General features: G+C 26.8%; 2 protein-coding genes across 2 annotated transcripts; one reads left to right on the top strand and one right to left on the bottom strand.

Moving 5' to 3' along the window:
- Window positions 1-3,473: 3,473 nt before the first annotated feature.
- On the top strand, window positions 3,474-9,300 carry LOC114179479 (ADP-ribosylation factor GTPase-activating protein AGD12-like). The gene is made up of 10 exons (XM_028065829.1): window positions 3,474-3,764; window positions 4,291-4,386; window positions 4,951-5,032; window positions 5,271-5,346; window positions 6,053-6,216; window positions 6,603-6,714; window positions 6,905-7,021; window positions 7,161-7,256; window positions 7,867-8,148; window positions 9,123-9,300. Exons 2-9 carry the CDS (start codon window positions 4,359-4,361, stop codon window positions 8,146-8,148), a joined length of 957 nt encoding a protein of 318 aa, XP_027921630.1. The 5' UTR covers window positions 3,474-3,764; window positions 4,291-4,358; the 3' UTR covers window positions 9,123-9,300.
- Window positions 9,301-9,415: 115 nt separating this feature from the next.
- LOC114179145 lies at window positions 9,416-10,091 on the bottom strand. Its single transcript, XM_028065378.1, has one exon. It carries the CDS (start codon window positions 10,060-10,062, stop codon window positions 9,583-9,585), a length of 480 nt encoding a protein of 159 aa, XP_027921179.1. The 5' UTR covers window positions 10,063-10,091; the 3' UTR covers window positions 9,416-9,582.
- Between the last annotated feature and the right edge of the window lie 9,229 nt (window positions 10,092-19,320).

The raw sequence follows: 19,320 nt of genomic DNA, 5'->3' as shown, positions 1-19,320 counted from the left end.
TGTATCATCATATCATTATATTGTTATATCGTTATATCATCATATTATCATATAATCATAACGTTATATCATCATATTATCATATAAGCATAACGTTATATCATCATATCATTATATTGTTATATTGTTATATCATGATATTGTTATATAGTTATATCATTTTATTGTTATATCGTTTTATCGTTATATTATTATATTGTCATATTGTTATATTGCCATATTGTTATATTTTCATATTGTCATATCGTCATACTGTTATATCGTTATATCGTTATATCGTTATATCGTTATATCGTTATATCGTTATATCGTTATACCATCATATCGTTATATTGTCATATTGTTATATCGTTATATTTTCATATTGTCATATCGTCATACTGTTATATCGTTATATTGTCATATCGTTATATTGTCATATTGTTATATCGTTATATCTTCATATTGTTATGTCATCATATCGTCATATTGTTATATCGTCATGTTATTATATCATTATATCGTCATATCGTTATATTGTTATATCGTCATATCGTTATATTGTTATATTATCATATTGTTATATTGTTATATTGTTATATCGTCATATAATGATATCGTTATATTGTCATATCATTATATTGTCATATCGTTATATCTTCATATCGTCATATTGTTATATCATCATAATGTTATATCGTCATATTATTATATTGTTATATCGTCATATTGTTATATGTTATATTTTCATATCGTCATAACATTATATAGCCATATCGTTATATTGTTATACTATCATATTATTATATCATCATATTATTATATCATCTTATCGTATATCGTCATATTGTTATATTGTTATATTTTTATATCGTCATATTGTTATATCATCATATTATTATATCATCTTATCGTATATCGTCATATTGTTATATTGTTATATCTTTATATCGTCATATTGTTATATCATCATATCGTCATATTGTTATTTTATCATATTATTATATCGTTATATTGTCATATCGTCGTACTTTTAAAATTATAAAATTATAATTTAAAAAATTTTAAAATAATAAAATCATTAAATTACATGTGAAGAAATTGAGATGTGACATAAAAAAAATAATAATTACATCAATCAATTAATAGCCACATCACCAAGCTAGCAAAAGAGTGAAGATTCAATTAAAAAATTTAAATTTAATAAAATCGATTGAGTATTCAATACACTATACAAATTTAATAGAGATTCAATTCAAAATTATCAAATTTATCAAGAACTTAGAACATAATTAAATCTTAATGTGAGTTTAAATATAACATTGGACGAGTTTATTTATTCTCCACGAGAAATAAAGTCATCTTATATATAAAATAAATTTCACCTAACAAAAGTGATTTATTAAATTTGAATTAAATTTAAAATCTTTTAAATATTAAATATGTGTTGATTTTAAAATATTTTTTCATTTCATGCTATGTATAATAGATGTTAACACACATTGGTAATAGGAAATTTATTTTAATTTGTTTTTGATATATTCTTAAAATTATTTTATACTATCAAATCAACATATTAAACATTATTAATTTAAATAATTATTTTAATGTGGTTAATTTTAAGGTTTAATTACTCGTATAGTATCAATTTTGGGGCTAGTGTATCAAATAGGTACCCGATTTTAAAAAAGTATCAATTGCATCCCAACTTTTGAAAATTGCTTCAATTAGGCCCCTTTCAGACAGAGTTGACTAACGCCGTTAGTCAACATGCCACGTGTCAATCTGTGTTTTTTTTATTTTTTTTTAAATTTAATTTAATTTTTTTAATTTTTTAATTTTTTTTTTAAATTTTAAAAAAAAATTAAAATGCCACGTGTCAAGTCCCTGTGTGTGACATGGCATTGTCAGTGCCACATGTCAGTATTACTATCAGATGTCATTATGTTGATTTCAATTTAGTCCTCATTTATGTTTTTTCGTTTCAATTTAATACCTACTTATGTGTATTTGATTCAATTTTGACCTAATATTTTTTAATAATTAAAATATTTTTTTATAAAATTAAAAGTAATTAAGTATAAAAGTTTTACAAAAATTAAGTATTTGATATTTATATTAAAATTTAGTGGTAAAAATCATTTTATTAAGTCATTTTTAATAAAAAGAAATTAGTATAACATTCATACCAATAGAAATTTTGATTTAAAATTAGTAAGACACAATATTGTTCTATTTTGAAAAAAAAAATATAACAAAACATGAGTACTTAATAAAAAAGTAATTAATAAAGTAATATGTTAAAAAGTCGTTTTTAATAAAAAATATTAGTATAACATTTATACGAATAATAAATTTGGTCTGAAATTGAGAGAAACATTATAAATATTAGTACTTAATTTTGTAAAAATATTTATACTTAATTATTTCTAATCTTATAAAAAATAGATTACAATAATATTTTAATTATTAAAAAAAAATTGGGACATAATTGAATCAGATACGCATACTTAAGTACTAAATTGAAACAAAAAGACATATATGGGGACTAAATCGAAATCAACACAATAAAATCTGATAGTGACACTGACACATGTCATTATAATGTCACGTTGACAATGTCACGTGTCACACACAGGAACTTGACACGGGGCATTTTTATTTTATTTTTTTTAAAATTAAAAAATTTAAAAAAAATCACATATTGACACGTGGCACGTTGACTAACGGCGTTAGTCAACTCTGTCTGAAAGGAACCTAATTGAAGCAATTTTCAAAAGTTGGGATGCAATTGACACTCTTTAAACACCGGGTACCTATTTGACACACTAGCCCTAAACTAGATACTATAGGAGTAATTAAACCTAATTTTAATTCTATTAAAGCGCACTATTAAATCGCATGTATTAAATCGCATGATTAAATGATAATACGAAAAATCATTGCATTAATGTATGGCAATTTTTGTTTTCTTAATCCTTAAATATTTCCCCCTTCACTTTTCTTCTCTTTTAAAACAATGGAAATTGACATTTTCTATCTTATCCCAAAGAAACACAGATTTAACATACTTACATGATCTTTAGTAAAATAAAATGTTTATCAGTTTCTTAATTCGTACATTAAGACTATAATATATATTGGTGAAAAAAGGTATGAATAAAATGAAAATCTATTATTCTGTTTGGATAGGCAAAATAAGAACGAAGAATAATGAAAAGCAGTATAACTTATTTTATCATGTTCTATTGTTTATTTTTATATTTTCTTAAATTATTATTTTCATTTATTTCCATAATTTCCAACTAGCTAATACAATCCAGAGTGGATTAATTAAACATGATTGAGATTAAGCAAAATTAATCTTTTTTAATCATGCAGTGACAGTTAATTAACTACAATAAGAAAAACAATTGTATGAACATTGGTGATGCCAACAAATTTTGACATGAAATGATGAAAAGACATATCACAAACCTTCCTTATATCTCATTCTCTCTTGTGGATTTCAAATTCACCTCTTTCGATTCATTCATTCACAGCTATTTTTATTCTCTTCTTCTTTTTTCTCTGTAATCTATCTTTGCACTCTCAATTTTTAGTTTCTCTCTCTTCTTTTCATTTTCTTCTCCTTTCCCTCGTGTCACCTCAAGAACATAATTCGTTAAGTGCAAACGTTCTTTCAGAAAAAAATAAAAAAATTCCTAACACCCAGAAATCCGACATTTTTTCACCCTTTGACGACCATTTGCATTCGCTGTAACCGAGGATATATCGAATTTAAGGTTCCTGATAAATTTTTGTTGTAGCTCTGGTTCAGTACTTTCTTTATGAACGTTCTTCTTCTCTGTTTTTTTTTGTTGAATTTTTGGGTTTCTTCAATTGAAAAATGAAAATGGGGTAAGAGGTTGCCCCCATTGTTATCATTTATATATTTGTTGCGAATGAATAATGTACGTAAATGCTTGCAAAATTCTAATTATACTGTAAGAAAGTTCAATATTCAACACGCAGAGGAGAGAACAATGATGATGTTTTCATATAATACCAAAATTTGCTTCTTTTCTAATTCTTGGTTTTGATGCTTGAACTTTCTATCTTCCCCTCCTTTCTCCTGAAAGATTAATCTGATGGGTAATTCTATTGATGACGTTAATTATTCAAATACTGGTTTTTATTTAAATTATTTTTTTGGGGAATTGGGGAACTAAAGATTACTGTAGAAGGAAAGTGGTGTTATAATAGGATTATGTGTGGCTTCTTGTTTTGTTGTTGTCTATAACGAGATCTTTCTTTCTGTGTTTCTTTCAGGTTCTTTATTAGCTTGGCTGCTATTACAGGAGTTGCAGTTTGAACTATTGCTGGCTTCAGAGGTGGCAATGAGTGAACTTGGAAGGCCTGTCTCAAGTATGCAATGATTCTTAATTTCATGCTCTCACGTGTTTAACTGTTTTATCCCTATTAAAGTCAGCATAAGAATAACTAACAGAAAAATGATACTTTGATCCATTTAACAACTATATCATAATAAGAATAATAATAATAATAATATGAATAGATGATTGATGAGTTAGATGAAGCTGTAATCTGGTGGTATATTAGGCTAGGATTGTTGATTTAAAAAAATCAAAAATAAAACTGGAAGGGGTACAAAGTTTTAAAAATAAAAATCATCTAAATGCAGTTTGAAAACCAAGGCTTGTGGCTGTTGTCTTTTTTCAAAGCCTTGATGCAAAATAAGCCTTTAAATAAATAGCCTTTTAGGTTCGGCAAAGAAGAAAAAAGAACAGGCTTATTTCTTATAATAGAATGAACTCAAGCTTCTTTTATGTTTGAAGAGAAACACCATAAAGATTTGATACCAATGAATCATGAAGAACAAAACAAACTCACTTATTCTGATTTCCATGTCTAATTGTGAAAGTAAAGTTATTTTCTTGAGAAGTTGAACGATTGGCAGGTCTCTTACAGGTAAAAGAAGGTTGAAGGATTTATTGCTTCAAAAAGATAATCGTTTTTGTGCTGATTGTAATGCTCCAGATCCTCAATGGGCGTAAGTATATTCACCTATGCACCTTTTTTTTTTCTTTTTCTTTTAGTGGTTTATGGTCATGATCACTGATTATAATACTCAAAACTGGAGTCTGAATGTTGACTATTTTCTTGAAGGATTTCTTATGATCCTTGTGACTAAGTTATAAGAAGCTAACTACATGAATTTTGCTAAAATAGAAAATATGGGATGCATTTTACCTCCTAATTGTGAATCATTTTTCTAATTGCTTCTGCAGATCAGCGAATATTGGAGTTTTTATATGCCTAAAATGCTGTGGTGTGCACAGAAGTCTTGGCGCTCATATATCAAAGGTAAACTGTTCCTGACCCACTTTACTTAGAAGGTTTTATTTTTACCAATGAATATATAAACTGAAATCCTTCTTCTTTTGTCTAGAACAAAATGAGAGACTAATAATAACCTACATACATGGCATGGCTAGTTATTTTTTGAAATGGGTTCAACTTGATTTGATGAGAAAAGAACAAACAACCACACTTACATGTCTGTAACTATGAAGTGGTCGGGTGAACTTTACTTTGTTTGGGTGCATTCCTTTGTTCATATCTACTGTCTTATCTTGTATGTGCTGGCAGACCAGCCATGTTCTTTTCACATTGTCATATAGGCTTAGTTTTTTCACATTTTTCTGACATGATCTAAAATAAAATGTAGAAAACTAGGTCTTTTTAATTCTGAATTTGTCCAAATTTATACATGATGCAAGTGAAATTTTATATCAAAGATAGCAGAACCAACCAACTTACAGGTACAGATTCTATCTGTAATAATAAGAAGTAAGAAATGAATCTCTGTAACTCTTGACTAAGAAGTAAACTAGCTATTTTGATGGCGTGCCTAAGCCACTAAGGCAAGGTGCATGAAGTTTTTCATTTTTTAAATCATATCTTGCCCTGCTTGTTTTTCAATGAGTTGTGTCTATCTAGTAAATAGTGTAAAGAACTAATTTATTTGGCCATGAATTAAAGCGTTAGAACATTTTACTTTTACTTTCAGGTTTTGTCTGTGACATTGGATGAATGGTCAGATGAGGAAATAGATGCAATGATTGAAGTTGGAGGAAATTCTTCTGCTAATTCAATTTATGAGGCTTATATTTCACAAGGAAGTGTAAAACCAGGACCAGATGCCAATCATGAGCTGCGCAAAAATTTCATCCGGTTAGATAATTTCTCATCATTCTTAGCATCATTTTGCTAGTTTTATAAATTTATGATATTTATGATCACCACAGAGTGGGTAAAGCTTTTAGGCTACTTTTGATGATATTGACATGAACATCTATGCTCTCTCTTTCTCATGTTTTTTTTTACCATTTGGCTTTGCTGAGTCATTTATTTTCAAGATTACGTTATTTTCTGCTACTATTTGTAGTGGCAGTTCATTGTCCTAGGTTGATCATTGACTGATCAAAGGTGGGGTTGGGATATTGCTCATTGCAGCATCATCAACGAGACCAGTATTTTTTTATTCACAATCTATGATACCAAAATTATCAATGCTCAAGTTAAGAGTGACATTTTAACTGTGGCAATTTTTACTGCAGGTCGAAGTATGAACGTCAAGAATTTGTTAAACCTAGTTTGCGCATTAAGTCGGGAAGAATGAATAGTAAAGGGATTATGGATAATTTGCGAAGTACTAGCGGTTCGCATGAGGTGATTATATTTCATATTTTATTTCCTTTGATTGGAGGAGTTGTGTTTGTTTGTTGAACATATGTTGTGTTAGCATATCAATGTAAAAACTACATCTCCACTGAGTTAAGTTGATGTTATACTCCGATGAAAGCTTTGTAATTGGAGTGGTTTTCCTTGGATGTTTGACTGATATTTATGGTCATGACAGGACGGAAAGGGAGGATTTATTGGAAATTTGAAGGTAAAAGTGATCAAAGGCACAGATTTAGCTATCAGAGATATGATGACCAGTGATCCATATGTTATCTTCACACTTGGCCAACAGGTTGGTTGTTCTCAGTTCTCATTGGTATATATGCTTGAGAAACTTCTTTTCTTTATGTTTTAATTTTAATTTTCATTTGAAGAGTGCTAGACATTGATAACTTTCTTTCTGAATTGGCTTTTTGGTGCTACATCTTCAGACTGTTCAGACAACTGTAGTAAAGAGTAATTTGAATCCAGTCTGGAATGAAGAACTTATGCTGTCTGTCACTAGGCCATTTCCATTATTGAATTTGGTAAGGTTGAATTTCATCTTGTCTTTGTTAGAAAATGGAAACAAACTCTTTGTCTATTCTACATTTCTGCTATATGCATCCAAATCACTCGAGCTTCCTTCTTCCTAATTCTTCAACAATGGAGTTCAGATTCTTTATTGGGTTTTTCTGTGTTGTCCTCTAATGTGCCTTCAAAATATATTAGTGTTGGTACTTTAAAAATCTTTTCAATATATTTTAAAACATTAAAATTGGTGCTTAGCAGTGTATTTTGAAGACACAGGCAAAAGAAACAGTACAGCAAAATCCAACAAAGAATCCAAATACTCAACAATGCATGATTCTTTTTTCATTGTAAAACCAAATCCATATGTTACCTCAACCAAACCCTACTCAAAGGTTCCTTCTCTCTTACACCCATTGCCTACATTGGAAATCAAATACTACTTTCCCCAACCATCCTCTAATGGGACTATAGTTTGGAGCAAGTAGCCACCCGTTTGGGGTATCTTATTTGGATCTGAATGTGTGATGCTTCTAGCTGTCTTTGTATGTGTGTGTGTGTGTGTTATGGTATGAAGATACAAAAACATGGGAAATTATCATAACCGCTGGTTACATTGCATTGCAGAAGGTATTTGATTATGACTTTTTTTCATCTGATGATATAATGGGGGAAGCAGACATTGATCTTCAACCCCTGATTTCATCTGCAATGAACTATGGAGATCCTAGTATGTTTGAGGATATGCAGATAGGAATATGGATGAAATCTCAAGACAATGCGCTTATAGATGATAGCGAAGTCAAAATTGTTGGTGGTAAAGTTAAACAGGAGATATTAATCAAGCTCCAGAACGTTGAATCTGGAGAATTAGAGTTAGCACTTGAGTGGATGCCTTTTGATCATTAGGTAAATTACTGTTAGTTAAACTTTCCATTTTCTTATCATGATTTTTCTTTTCTAATTCTGTGCTGTTTTTGGCCATCATTCTATGACACATAACTAAACATTTTGTGTTCATTTCTCTAATTCTTACAACTAAATTATTAAACTACACCTAATGAAGTTTTTGATGCAGAAATAATGGATTTTATTAGCTGCATGTCAGTTTCCATGTCTCTGTTTCAATACAAAAATGCATTCTTAAAAAAACCATAATATATTTGAGCTTAGATATATTTTTCCACTTTCCTCCCGCTGAATATATATCCCTTTAAGTTTACAAGCATGAACACTATAAAATTTCTGTGAGAAAATATATTTGTTAATTTTTGTCCCATGTTTCATTTTGAGCGAAATGTGAAAATTATTCCCATTTTCTGCATAATCCCGGTGTTGTTTAATAACTTTCTGTTTTACAATAGTAGTCATTTATGATTTTTTTTTAAATGATCAAGAAAATATTTGAATATCTATAGTTTCAAGAAAATATATAAATATTTAACTAAACAACACTTTAACTTTATTAACGTTTTCTTTACCTTGCTTGGTGCAGTAATACTATAAAAAGGTAAAGTTAAATACAAAAATGAATGATAAAAAAGGGTAATTACTTGACCAAGAGTGTTGTTTGAACAACATTAATTGCCCGAATAACCTAATTTTCCAAGATTTTGTTGATTTGAAATTTGACTATCTGTATGAGTGAATCAATATTAGATCTTAGATGCTCAAAGGTTTAGTTGCTGTAATTGTGCCCATAAAAAACAGTTTATCTGATTAAAAAAACATTTTTTTATCTTTTATATAAAAAAAACAATTTCTTTTGTCAGAAAACTTAAAAAAAAGTGACTACTTATTCAAATTTTGAGTACACAATGTTGTCATTCATTTTACATATTTTTTATCAATTGATGTTTATGTACATTTCCTCTTCATTACAGGAAACACTAATCTAGAACTGAACGAAGCATTCTTGGATTTGGATTGAAAGGAAACCGTATTTGAATTCCTGATCAGTAACAGTACGACGCGTCAAAAGGAGAAGAAAAAGAAGAAATTTTGGGAGGGCATTCCTGTGATATAACGAGCACGTATATTCCTTATAAGGTCATGTTTGTACACGCATTTTATAATTATTATTTTGTACTTTTTTTATCTTAATAATATTTATAAAAGTAATTTGTTTAATTATATGCGTTGGTTATTTAACAAAGAAGAATAGAAAAACGTGAAATAAATAAAAAAAGTATATATATTATATTATTATATAATAAAGTCATAAATCTAACACCGTTACGCTACGCTTTACATGCAACGTGGAATTAATCATACAACACTACTGAGAAAAATGAACGAAGCAATGAAAAATCAAAATCAAAATGTGAACAATAGAGCGCAATTCTAAGGGTTGCGTACCACCAATTGCAATTTGTTGTTCTCCACTTCATCATTTTCACCTTCATTCCCATTCTCGACGCGAAACGCTGCGTTTAGCTTCTTCTGCTTTCTGTTCCGGTGCTTGAACAAATAGATCAAGCCCGAAACCACCAGCAGAACCGCGCCGGCCACGCCGCAGACCAGGCTCGCCACCGTCAGCGCCTTCCCCACGCCGTCTCCTCCATGGCCTCCGGCGGACTGCCACCACGCAGGCGGGGAGGCGTCGCCGGAGTCCATGGCCCGCGGCAATGCGACGTCTGAGGAGGAGGACATGGCCGGCGAGGAGTTGGCGCTGTTGAAGAAGGAGCGCATCTCCGGCGAGGAATGTGCCCCCGCCGGTGAGAGTGTCTGGAAGGTAAGGCCGTGTTCCGATGGCCGGAGCTCCCTGGAAGCTCCGGCAAGAACAACTCCGGCGAAGAAAACCAGGGCGAAGGGAACGGCCATGGCAAATGAATTTTTGGAGTGACAGTGAAGTGAAACGAAGCATATAAATAATAAATATAGACACTGAGAAGTATAATGTTGAATACGGTGTCGTTTAGGAATGATGATTAAAGTCAAAGAAGAGTGGGTTTTGTGTCTGAACCTTTGAAAAACAAGTTCATGTGTTTTTCATGAAATTTTCTAGTAGTAAAAATTAAAAATGAGTAATTGATTTTTATTTTTATTTTCCTTTCGCAAATCTTTACAGTGAAGATTTTGAAGCATTTAAGTCTGTGTTTACAATGTGTCGGAGGAAAAGGTAAAGGTTGCTGTTCGCTCTCGCCGCTATCTTCTTTGTCTTTTTACTACTCCTTACTTTTGTCTTTAAGTATTCTCGTGATGTTTTTTATTTGAAATTTTGACTTTTTTTTTTTCTTCTGATTAAATAAGAAAACTAAATGGAAATTGCACATGCACAATACAACTTTTTTAAAGGAAATGGAGTATGAGGTATATGGTTTATTTTAATGGCAGATGAAATTTTTTATTTCTCGCTCCCTATAAAATAAATTTCAATTAAATAATAGGGTTAAATATGTTTGATCCCTCAAATTTTAGTAAATTTTGAAATTAATCCATATTCGAAACTTTATATTAATTTAGTCATTCATCTTTAGAAATACGTGAATTTAGTCATTCTTACCAAATTTTCTTAGGTTTATTTGACATTTTAAACGTATCTTATGATAATATTTGAGTTAACATTAAAGCGGAAAATGTGTCAAATGGGATAAACAATTCAAATGTTATCATGAAATACGCTTGAAACGTTAGATAAACTTAAAAATTGGTTAAAATGACTAAATTCACGTATTTTTGAGGATGAATGATTAAATTGGTCAAAAGTGTTGAAGATTGACTAATTTTAATTTTACTAAGATTTGAGGGACCAAAACATATTTAACCCTAAATAATAATTGTAACCAACCAAACCTTCATAATGGACAACCATTTAAGTGCGTGTTTGATTTTGCATCAAATTTTGATTTTCTAATGTAGAATGAGTATGTGTAGTGTTTGGTTTTCAAAATCAATTAAAAAATAAAAAATCAAGTTGAATGAAAAACAACTAATTCTTTTTTCTGCGTTGGAGAATTAATTCGCTGAACCAAACATATCCTAACTTCACCTAAATATTCAAATTTTGAAAAGAGAAATTTCATCTATAAAAGACTTGTCCAAGTTCACGTTAATAAAAGTTTTAAGAATGTATGAAAATAAGAAAATTAATTAAGAAAAAATTTGAGAAAACAAATAGAGTATTATACATATATAAGAGGGAAGAAAAAGTAAAGGTGAAGTGAGTGGGAGAAGAAATTGGAAAGGAAAATTCCGAAGATGATGGCGGGTTTTACTCTTCTCATACAAATGCTTTTGTGGAGAAAAGTGGTAGAAACAAGGAACTAGGAATAGTATAAAAGAACAAACAAATAAAAAGGAAAAAGTAACATGAAAAAAAAAAAGATACAATGCATGTACAAGAAGAAGAAAAAAAGATACACTCCTACTTGAACAACTTTTGTTTTAGTACTATTTTTTTCGTAGATTATATACCTCATCTATAAAAAAGATATGTCTAGGGCTTTATTCCCCATGGTCCTTCACTTACACTTTTTTTTTTTTTTCATCATGGATTGATCTTCATGCACCCTAGAACTTTCAAGAATAAACAATTCATCTATGGTGTGTGTTACTTTGGGATGAAAAGAGAAAGAAATTAATGTAATATATGAAATAGTTTTTGTTTATTGTAAAAGGTAAAGAGTTTTACATTGTTTAATTCAATTTAAAAGTTCTACATTGTTTAATTCAATTTCTTTTTAAGGATTTAAATAATAGTACACTTTTTTTACTTTCAAGATGGTGATGAGTAATAGGAATTATCGAATTTATTACTTGGAAGAAATTGAGACATGAAATAGTTATTATAAAATATTATAACTCATCACTTCATTGGATTTAACCTTTATTAATCATTAAATATAATTAAATAACAATACAAGACATTGATGTAATTAGATTTTTATTTTTTATTTTATTTTACTATTGATGCAAAGTGTAGTGTGTATCAAATATTAATATTTATTTAACGATTTATTTTTATAACTTTCTTACATTGTCATCTGGTAAAGTAGTGTTCAATCATTAGAAGAATTCTATACAGCCGTGGTATGTTTGAAAAGTTAATTATCTTCTAGAAATGTGGCTGCATGTTATTTTTAAGTTTTTATTTGCATCAAAATTAAAACTCTTGAATTTATTCATGGAAAAATAAATAAATAAATAAGCGTTGCAATTAACAAATAACAATAATTTTGTTAAATAATTATTTAATATTTAATTAATATGACTTTATTACATTCTACTCAAACAGAATAACTGAAATAATGTTGAAATTATTTTATCTTGAAAAGGAAAAAGGCTCGGTTAAACTTTTCCTTTGTTTATAATATAACGATAATTTATTTTAAAAATAAATTATTAACCACTTCATATATACGTTATTTAATTATTTTAAGTATAATTACATTGTATAAATTAGTAATGACGGATAGAATAGTATTTCAACTCGATTTCATTTTTTACAGAGCATTTTCATCTTAATTAGTATAGGTATGGATGTTAGTAATATCTAATTTTTTCAATTATATATATATATATATATATATGATATTTTTATTGTTTAGTTTGATAAATTTTTTTTTACACACTTTTCCTCATTTTTTTTAATGGTTTGGCTGGTTGTATATCCACAAAATGAATTTACATCTCCAAATACTTTTATTCTTATCAAAAACTTTGTACACTTATATTCAAATGGTATGTTATCAATTACAATAAATCGAATAGCTTTTAATCTCACATTTAAATATTTTTATTTCTTTTAATATTTTTTTGTTATTTTTTTTTATACAAGTATTTCTTACATAAGTATTTAATCTCATAAACCGTTGATAGTAATTGTTATGAATTTTATTTAAAATATTTATATTAAATTCTAATTATTATTAGTTTAATATTATTTTTTGTTCGAATTTATTTAAATTGTGTATTATAATTTTTATTAATATATAAAAATGTATATTTCATTATAATTTTGGGAAGGAAAGTAAAGAGATGTTTACATTATTTCTAAACTTGAATATATGTTTTTTTAAATACTTTTTTATTTTATTAATTATATTTTATCAATGTTTCTAAAAATTAAAAAAAAATGTAGTAATTATATGAAATTTTATTTGATAGTTTAAATTGAAATATATATAATTATGATATCGAAAAAACAAAAACAAATTCAGTTGTTATTTACTTCTTTTATAAAAATTAATTAATAAATATCGAAACATTATTAAAAATAAGTACAGTTATGAGTTCCCACACCCGTTGTCCCGTTATAAACCATAATTATAAATACTTAAACTATATTATTTATATCTCTATTTTTAAAGAATTTATGTGGACATATGTAAACTTTTAACCATTATGATTAAGTTAACTTTTTTGTTACAATAATTTTTACTATACCATGTTATACGTTCTCAATTAATAAAAGCCTGTTAAATAAGACTTTAACTAAATTATTTGGTAATATATCTATATTCATTTGTGTACTTATATATATATATATATATATATATATATATATATATATATATATATATATTTTGATATTTTGTTAAAGGTTCGATTATCCTATTACTTATTTATGAGAAATGTCAATATTTAACATTTTCCTTTGAAAATATTTTTTTTTAATTATCACAATTGATTAAAAATAGTAAAATTTTGTGAATTTGTCATATTTAACAAAATTTTATCTTTTAATTTTTTAATTTTAAATGAATTTCAATAAATAAAAATGTATGTTGAAACCCACATGTTTTTTTTTTTAAGGTATAAGAAGCAATGTTGGCTTTCTTTTAGAAAATTCAAATGAAAAAGTATTTTGGTTGATTGAAATATTAAAATTGTTGAGGTTTATATAACTATATATGTATTTTATATGCACTTGATATTTAATTACACTTTCAAGTATTACCTTTTTAATGAGTTACTAGAAATTTCCACATTACAGAAACCAAATAGATGAGTTCTGAGACTACTTACAACACAAATTTATTTAGTTACTCCTGATAAACTAATATTATTATCAAGTGATTATTATAATGTAATTTAAAAATAGTCAATAATTAAAATTATATTTTTGAAAGAGTGAAACATGCACAATTGGGCCAAGTTTCACGTATGAGGGCCCACTTTGTTATCTGTTTTTCTTTTCCTTAACTAAAAGAACAAAATGATGCAAAAGTTGAACACAATCCATTTCCCAATAAACTACCAAGTTGTGCTAACAAAATATATTGGTGAAAAAAAAATTAAACAAAAATATATTGCTCTTCAGTCAATTAAATTTTAAATAACTTACAATTTTTATTATTTTAATCATATTTCATTAAAAAAAGTGTTTATTATTTAATTTTCATTCAATTTCTTTCTCATTTTATTTTATATCTAAGAAAATTACATAAGTGTTTTTAATTTATCTTCTTATATTTAATTCATCATTCAATTCGTTTTTTTTATATCTCTTTCAATTTTTGATGCAAAAATTGATCGGCAAGAAGGAGACTGAAAGACAGAAATAATGATGGTATAATTAAATAAAAATAAAAATATTTTGAGCACTTAATAGTTAATTTTTTTTAATATAATTTTTTTTTCTTGTAGTATATCAAAGAAAAATAATCTACAATGCTTCGTGTAATTTTTCTTAAACATATTTTACAATTTTAAAAAATAATTTGGCATGAGGAAATTGTTTTGAGATTTTTTTTTTAGTAAAATGAGAAATCAATGACACAACCATGTCTTCACCAACCAAAATTCTTTGCCTAACAATATTTCAAAGCCTAACAAAGCCAATGAAGGAGTTGAAGGTTAGAGATGATAAAATGAGTTAGTTGGTTAAAAAGCAAGAACATCATCAATTTCAATGAACCAACCAACACAAAGCACATATGATATATTCTTCCATGCACACAAAAACAAGTAAACATCATCATCATTTTGAAAATGCATGCTACCTTTAATTATACCTTTCCATGTGTTGGATAATCAATCACCACCATGAGCCTTCTACAACAAATTTATGCATGCATCATCCCTAATTCAAGTATTTTATAATCAAGTTTTATTTTATTTATCATTTCTAATAGAAGGTTTATATTAGAGGACTTTAAACCTAACTTAATCCCATAAAATCGGTTTGTAAGATGAGGTTTGCACCCCATTTATACATTATAATCTTGTGGTGGGACTAGAAATTAATGGATGGTCCTTTAGCAGTCCGATTATGGTTGAAAGATTCTGATATTATGTTAGAAGTAGACTTTAAGTCTAACTAATCCCACAAAATCAGCTTATAAGGTGATGTTTGTATCCTACGTTTATACGATGAAATTGTCTTATCTCTAGTCAATGTGAGTTTTTCAACCGCTTATATTATGAAATTTTGTTTGATTTTATGTTATTTATTTTATTGTACTCTAATATTTTAAAACTTTTAATTTAGTATAATATTTTAGAAATATACATTTTACTTTTTTTAACCTGGTAGAACTTGAAAAATGATTTATTTATTTTGTTTAATTTTTTTATTTAAGATTAAAAGTCCTGAACTTTATATTGTAAAACTGAAAATTTAACTTGTAACCTTGATTATGATATAGCACTGAATAAAAACCATGATTGCATCTTTGAATGTTTGGTCTTTACTTTTGCATTACACACAAACTCACATGGCAAAAGAAGACCAAGTAGAGGATTTTCTTTTTCTCAATTTCATTGTTGAATATAATTGACATGCACCTAATTATTATATGAAATAATAACAATAATTTTGATCTTTTTTATGGAATGATTGAATAATCTTATTTGACTTTTAAAATTGAACTAATTAAAATATAAGTTATTGGGTTTGCGTGTGTGTGTTTTCAATTTTTAGTTTATAACAAAATAATTGTGTATATTTGGATAACTATTATAATTCTTTTTGGGTCTTCAAATTGAAAAAAAAAAATAGAAACAACTGTTTGTTCAACTTTTAATGTGAATTTCGAATCAATTATGAAAAATTGAATAAAATTCAAACATTCAGAGATAAGGTTTGTTTTAATGATTTTCTTTATTAATATTTTTATGATAGAAAATATGAAGAAAAAAATATATTTTAATTTTAAATAAAGTAAAATTATTTTAATTACAAGTTACAAAACAAAATTCTAGGAAATATAAAATATTATCTACCCATTAACTTATTAGTAAGCTAATTTTATTTATAGAAAAAAAAACTCCTTTTTTTTCTTTCTTTAAAAGCCTTTAAGAAAAATATTGCCCAAATATTTTTTTTTTCTTCTTTGTTGTTACGATTATCTTTTGATTTAATTGTACTTCTAAAAAACAATATTAGCAGATTTTAACAATAATTAATAATACACAAGTTAATTTGACCAATTTATCTCAATATGATCCTTTGCTTTTAATTCGTAATATCACCATTTACATTGCTATGTTAAATCGATTGTAATTACTTTTTATATCTTCATATTTTTCTCTCCACACCTTATTGAGAAATAAGAAAAATGACTTTTTAAAAATCCAAAACATCTTTTAGAAAATATTATTAAAAATTTATTAAGAAAATTTCTAAATTATACATTTCAAAGAAATCATTTAAAAAAAATTTAAAAAGAAATTTGTGTGATACATTCTGTCTGTTTAACATAAATGATCTAAAAGGTCGATCAGGTTGGCCCGTCATTTTTTTATTTATATTTTTTATTTTTTAATTTGTTTTCAAATTTTTTAATTTTTTTATTATATATATATATATATATATATATTAAAAGTATATTTAGTCATATAAAATATTTTATAAAATTTTAATTAATTAGTTAATGTTCTTAATTAGATAAATTAAAATAATTATTATCTTTATGTATTAAATTACTCTATTATAATTTATGAAGTTTGGATACGGACACAGACACATATGAAGTCTGGAGACGGACACGTGACATGTCATGTATATACATATTATTTTCAAACTCTCAATTAACACATTGTCAACTAACACATAAATGAATCTAATTTAAACAACTGAAAATTATTGATCATATAATATATTTTCCTTATTTTTATAATTATAATAGAAACTTATGTGATAAATTTACAAGTTGATGGGTTTTTCAAAAAATTATGGAATTTGTGGTTATTAACATTGTGTTGAAATCATGTCAAAGTCATGTTAAAGACAAAAAAAAATGTCTTTCAAATTGAACACTTTACTGATACGTGTCTTACGAGTGTCAGTGTCCGATACATGTCGAACACGGGACACGTCATTGATGAGGCATGATCGGGCTTCATAAATTATAACTAATAATCATAAGTTAATTTATAAATGTTAATGATTTTAATTTAAATTACAATAATATTATATATTTACACATTTTAAAAAATATAATATAAAAAAATCATCATTTTATTTTTTATAAGGGACCAACGGGCCAGATCTAGCTGGCCTGTATTTTGACCATTCAAATTGACAGCTTGGACAAGCCGAGTCAAACTGGTTGAAGGGTTGAAATCTTAAACCCGACTCATCCCTTTTAACATAAGCTGGCTATCTCGTCGAACCCAACCTATTTTGCCACCCTAATATTGGGTGATGACTTAACATATCTTATATAGTTATTCGGGTTTATCTTATATTGTTTTACTAATCATGTAATCAATCACACGAGTAATTGTAACAAATCAATCATATGAAAATCAATTCATAATTCGTTTATTTATGAAAATTTGAATGTGTGGCCATTGATATCATGAGGAAGAATTACTTTTCTCTTGGATATTAAATGTTGAGATGATATAGCTAAAGATATATTTAGATTCAATGGGTATTATTATTATTATTCTTAAAATTATTATGTATATTTGATTATTTTTCTAACATTTCATATTGTTATATTAATTTTATAGTTTCATGCATTAAATATGACTATTAATAATATTTTATGTGTTAGTTCTAAACATCTCAAACTTGCAAAATTTAAATTTGTTGTCCTTGGTATTAGGAGGAATAATTACTTATCTGGTATATTATATGATGTTAAAATACATTTAGATTTATATGCAATGGGTATTGGTCATGCCATTAAAGATATAAATAAATCATCTGAATTATTAATTTCCTCATGCAACAACAACATCGTGAAAAAAATATTTTACAAATATTATTTATTTAAATCATGTATTTTTATCGTTAAACGCTGAACAAAACAATGAGCTTTTGATGAAAAATCATAAGACTCGTTTACTCTCCATTCCCAAAATGTCTTTTTGAATTTTATTTTCCTTTATGATCATGTCCACAATCATGATCAAAGATTGCTACATTTTTTGAAATGGAGTAGAACTAATTAGGTAAGTTTTATGATTTTTCATTAAAAACTTATTATTTTGTTAAGCGATAAGAAGACATGAAATAAATTAAGAATAGTTGTGAAATCTTTTTTTTTCACAATATTGTTGTTGTAAAAGGAAATCAATCACTCAAATGATTCATTTATATATTTAATGGCATCACCAAGATCCATTGCATATAAATCTAAATGTATTTCAACATCATGTAATATCCAAGATAAATAATTCTTCCTCTTGATACCAAGGGCAACAAATTTAGATTTTGCAAGGTTTGACATGATTAGAACTAACACATAAAATATTATTAATAATCATATTTCATATATATATATATATATATATATATATATATATATGAAACTATAAAATTAATATAACAATATGAAATGTTATAAAAATAATCAAATATACATAATAATTTTAATAATCATAATGATAATAATAATAATAATAATAATAATAATAATAATAATATTTTTGATGCTCAAGTCAATAAGAAAGTTTGAATCTTTTGGAACAGAAGAGAATGAGTATGAAAAAGTGTGTATTGGTTGGTGAAATACTATGTGTATTTATAGGGTTTCAGAGTCCTTGTCATTTGTGTGATAAAAATATATAATATCAAGAGAATATCAAATAATATAAACAAATATAATAACTTACTAATTTATATGTTGAATTAGAGGAATAATAACAATAATGTGATACCTTACCTATTATATCAAATATTCT

This window comes from Vigna unguiculata, chromosome 3 (genome assembly GCF_004118075.2).
Source record: "Vigna unguiculata cultivar IT97K-499-35 chromosome 3, ASM411807v1, whole genome shotgun sequence".
Lineage (NCBI taxonomy): Eukaryota > Viridiplantae > Streptophyta > Magnoliopsida > Fabales > Fabaceae > Vigna > Vigna unguiculata.
The sequence above is the reverse complement of the archived record's forward strand: the minus strand, read 5'-3'. Positions and strand labels throughout refer to the sequence as shown.

What these genes read in the sequence shown, in the direction of transcription:
- LOC114179479 (XM_028065829.1), top strand. Translation starts at nt 4,359, where the DNA reads ATGAGTGAACTTGGAAGGCCTGTCTCAA. An exon ending in ACTTGGAAGGCCTGTCTCAA is followed by an intron (nt 4,387 to 4,950) that starts GTATGCAATGAT and finishes GGTCTCTTACAG; the next exon opens with GTAAAAGAAGGTTGAAGGAT. An exon ending in TTGGCGCTCATATATCAAAG is followed by an intron (nt 5,347 to 6,052) that starts GTAAACTGTTCC and finishes TTTTACTTTCAG; the next exon opens with GTTTTGTCTGTGACATTGGA.
- LOC114179145 (XM_028065378.1), bottom strand. Translation starts at nt 10,062, where the DNA reads ATGGCCGTTCCCTTCGCCCTGGTTTTCTTCGCCGGAGTTGTTCTTGCC.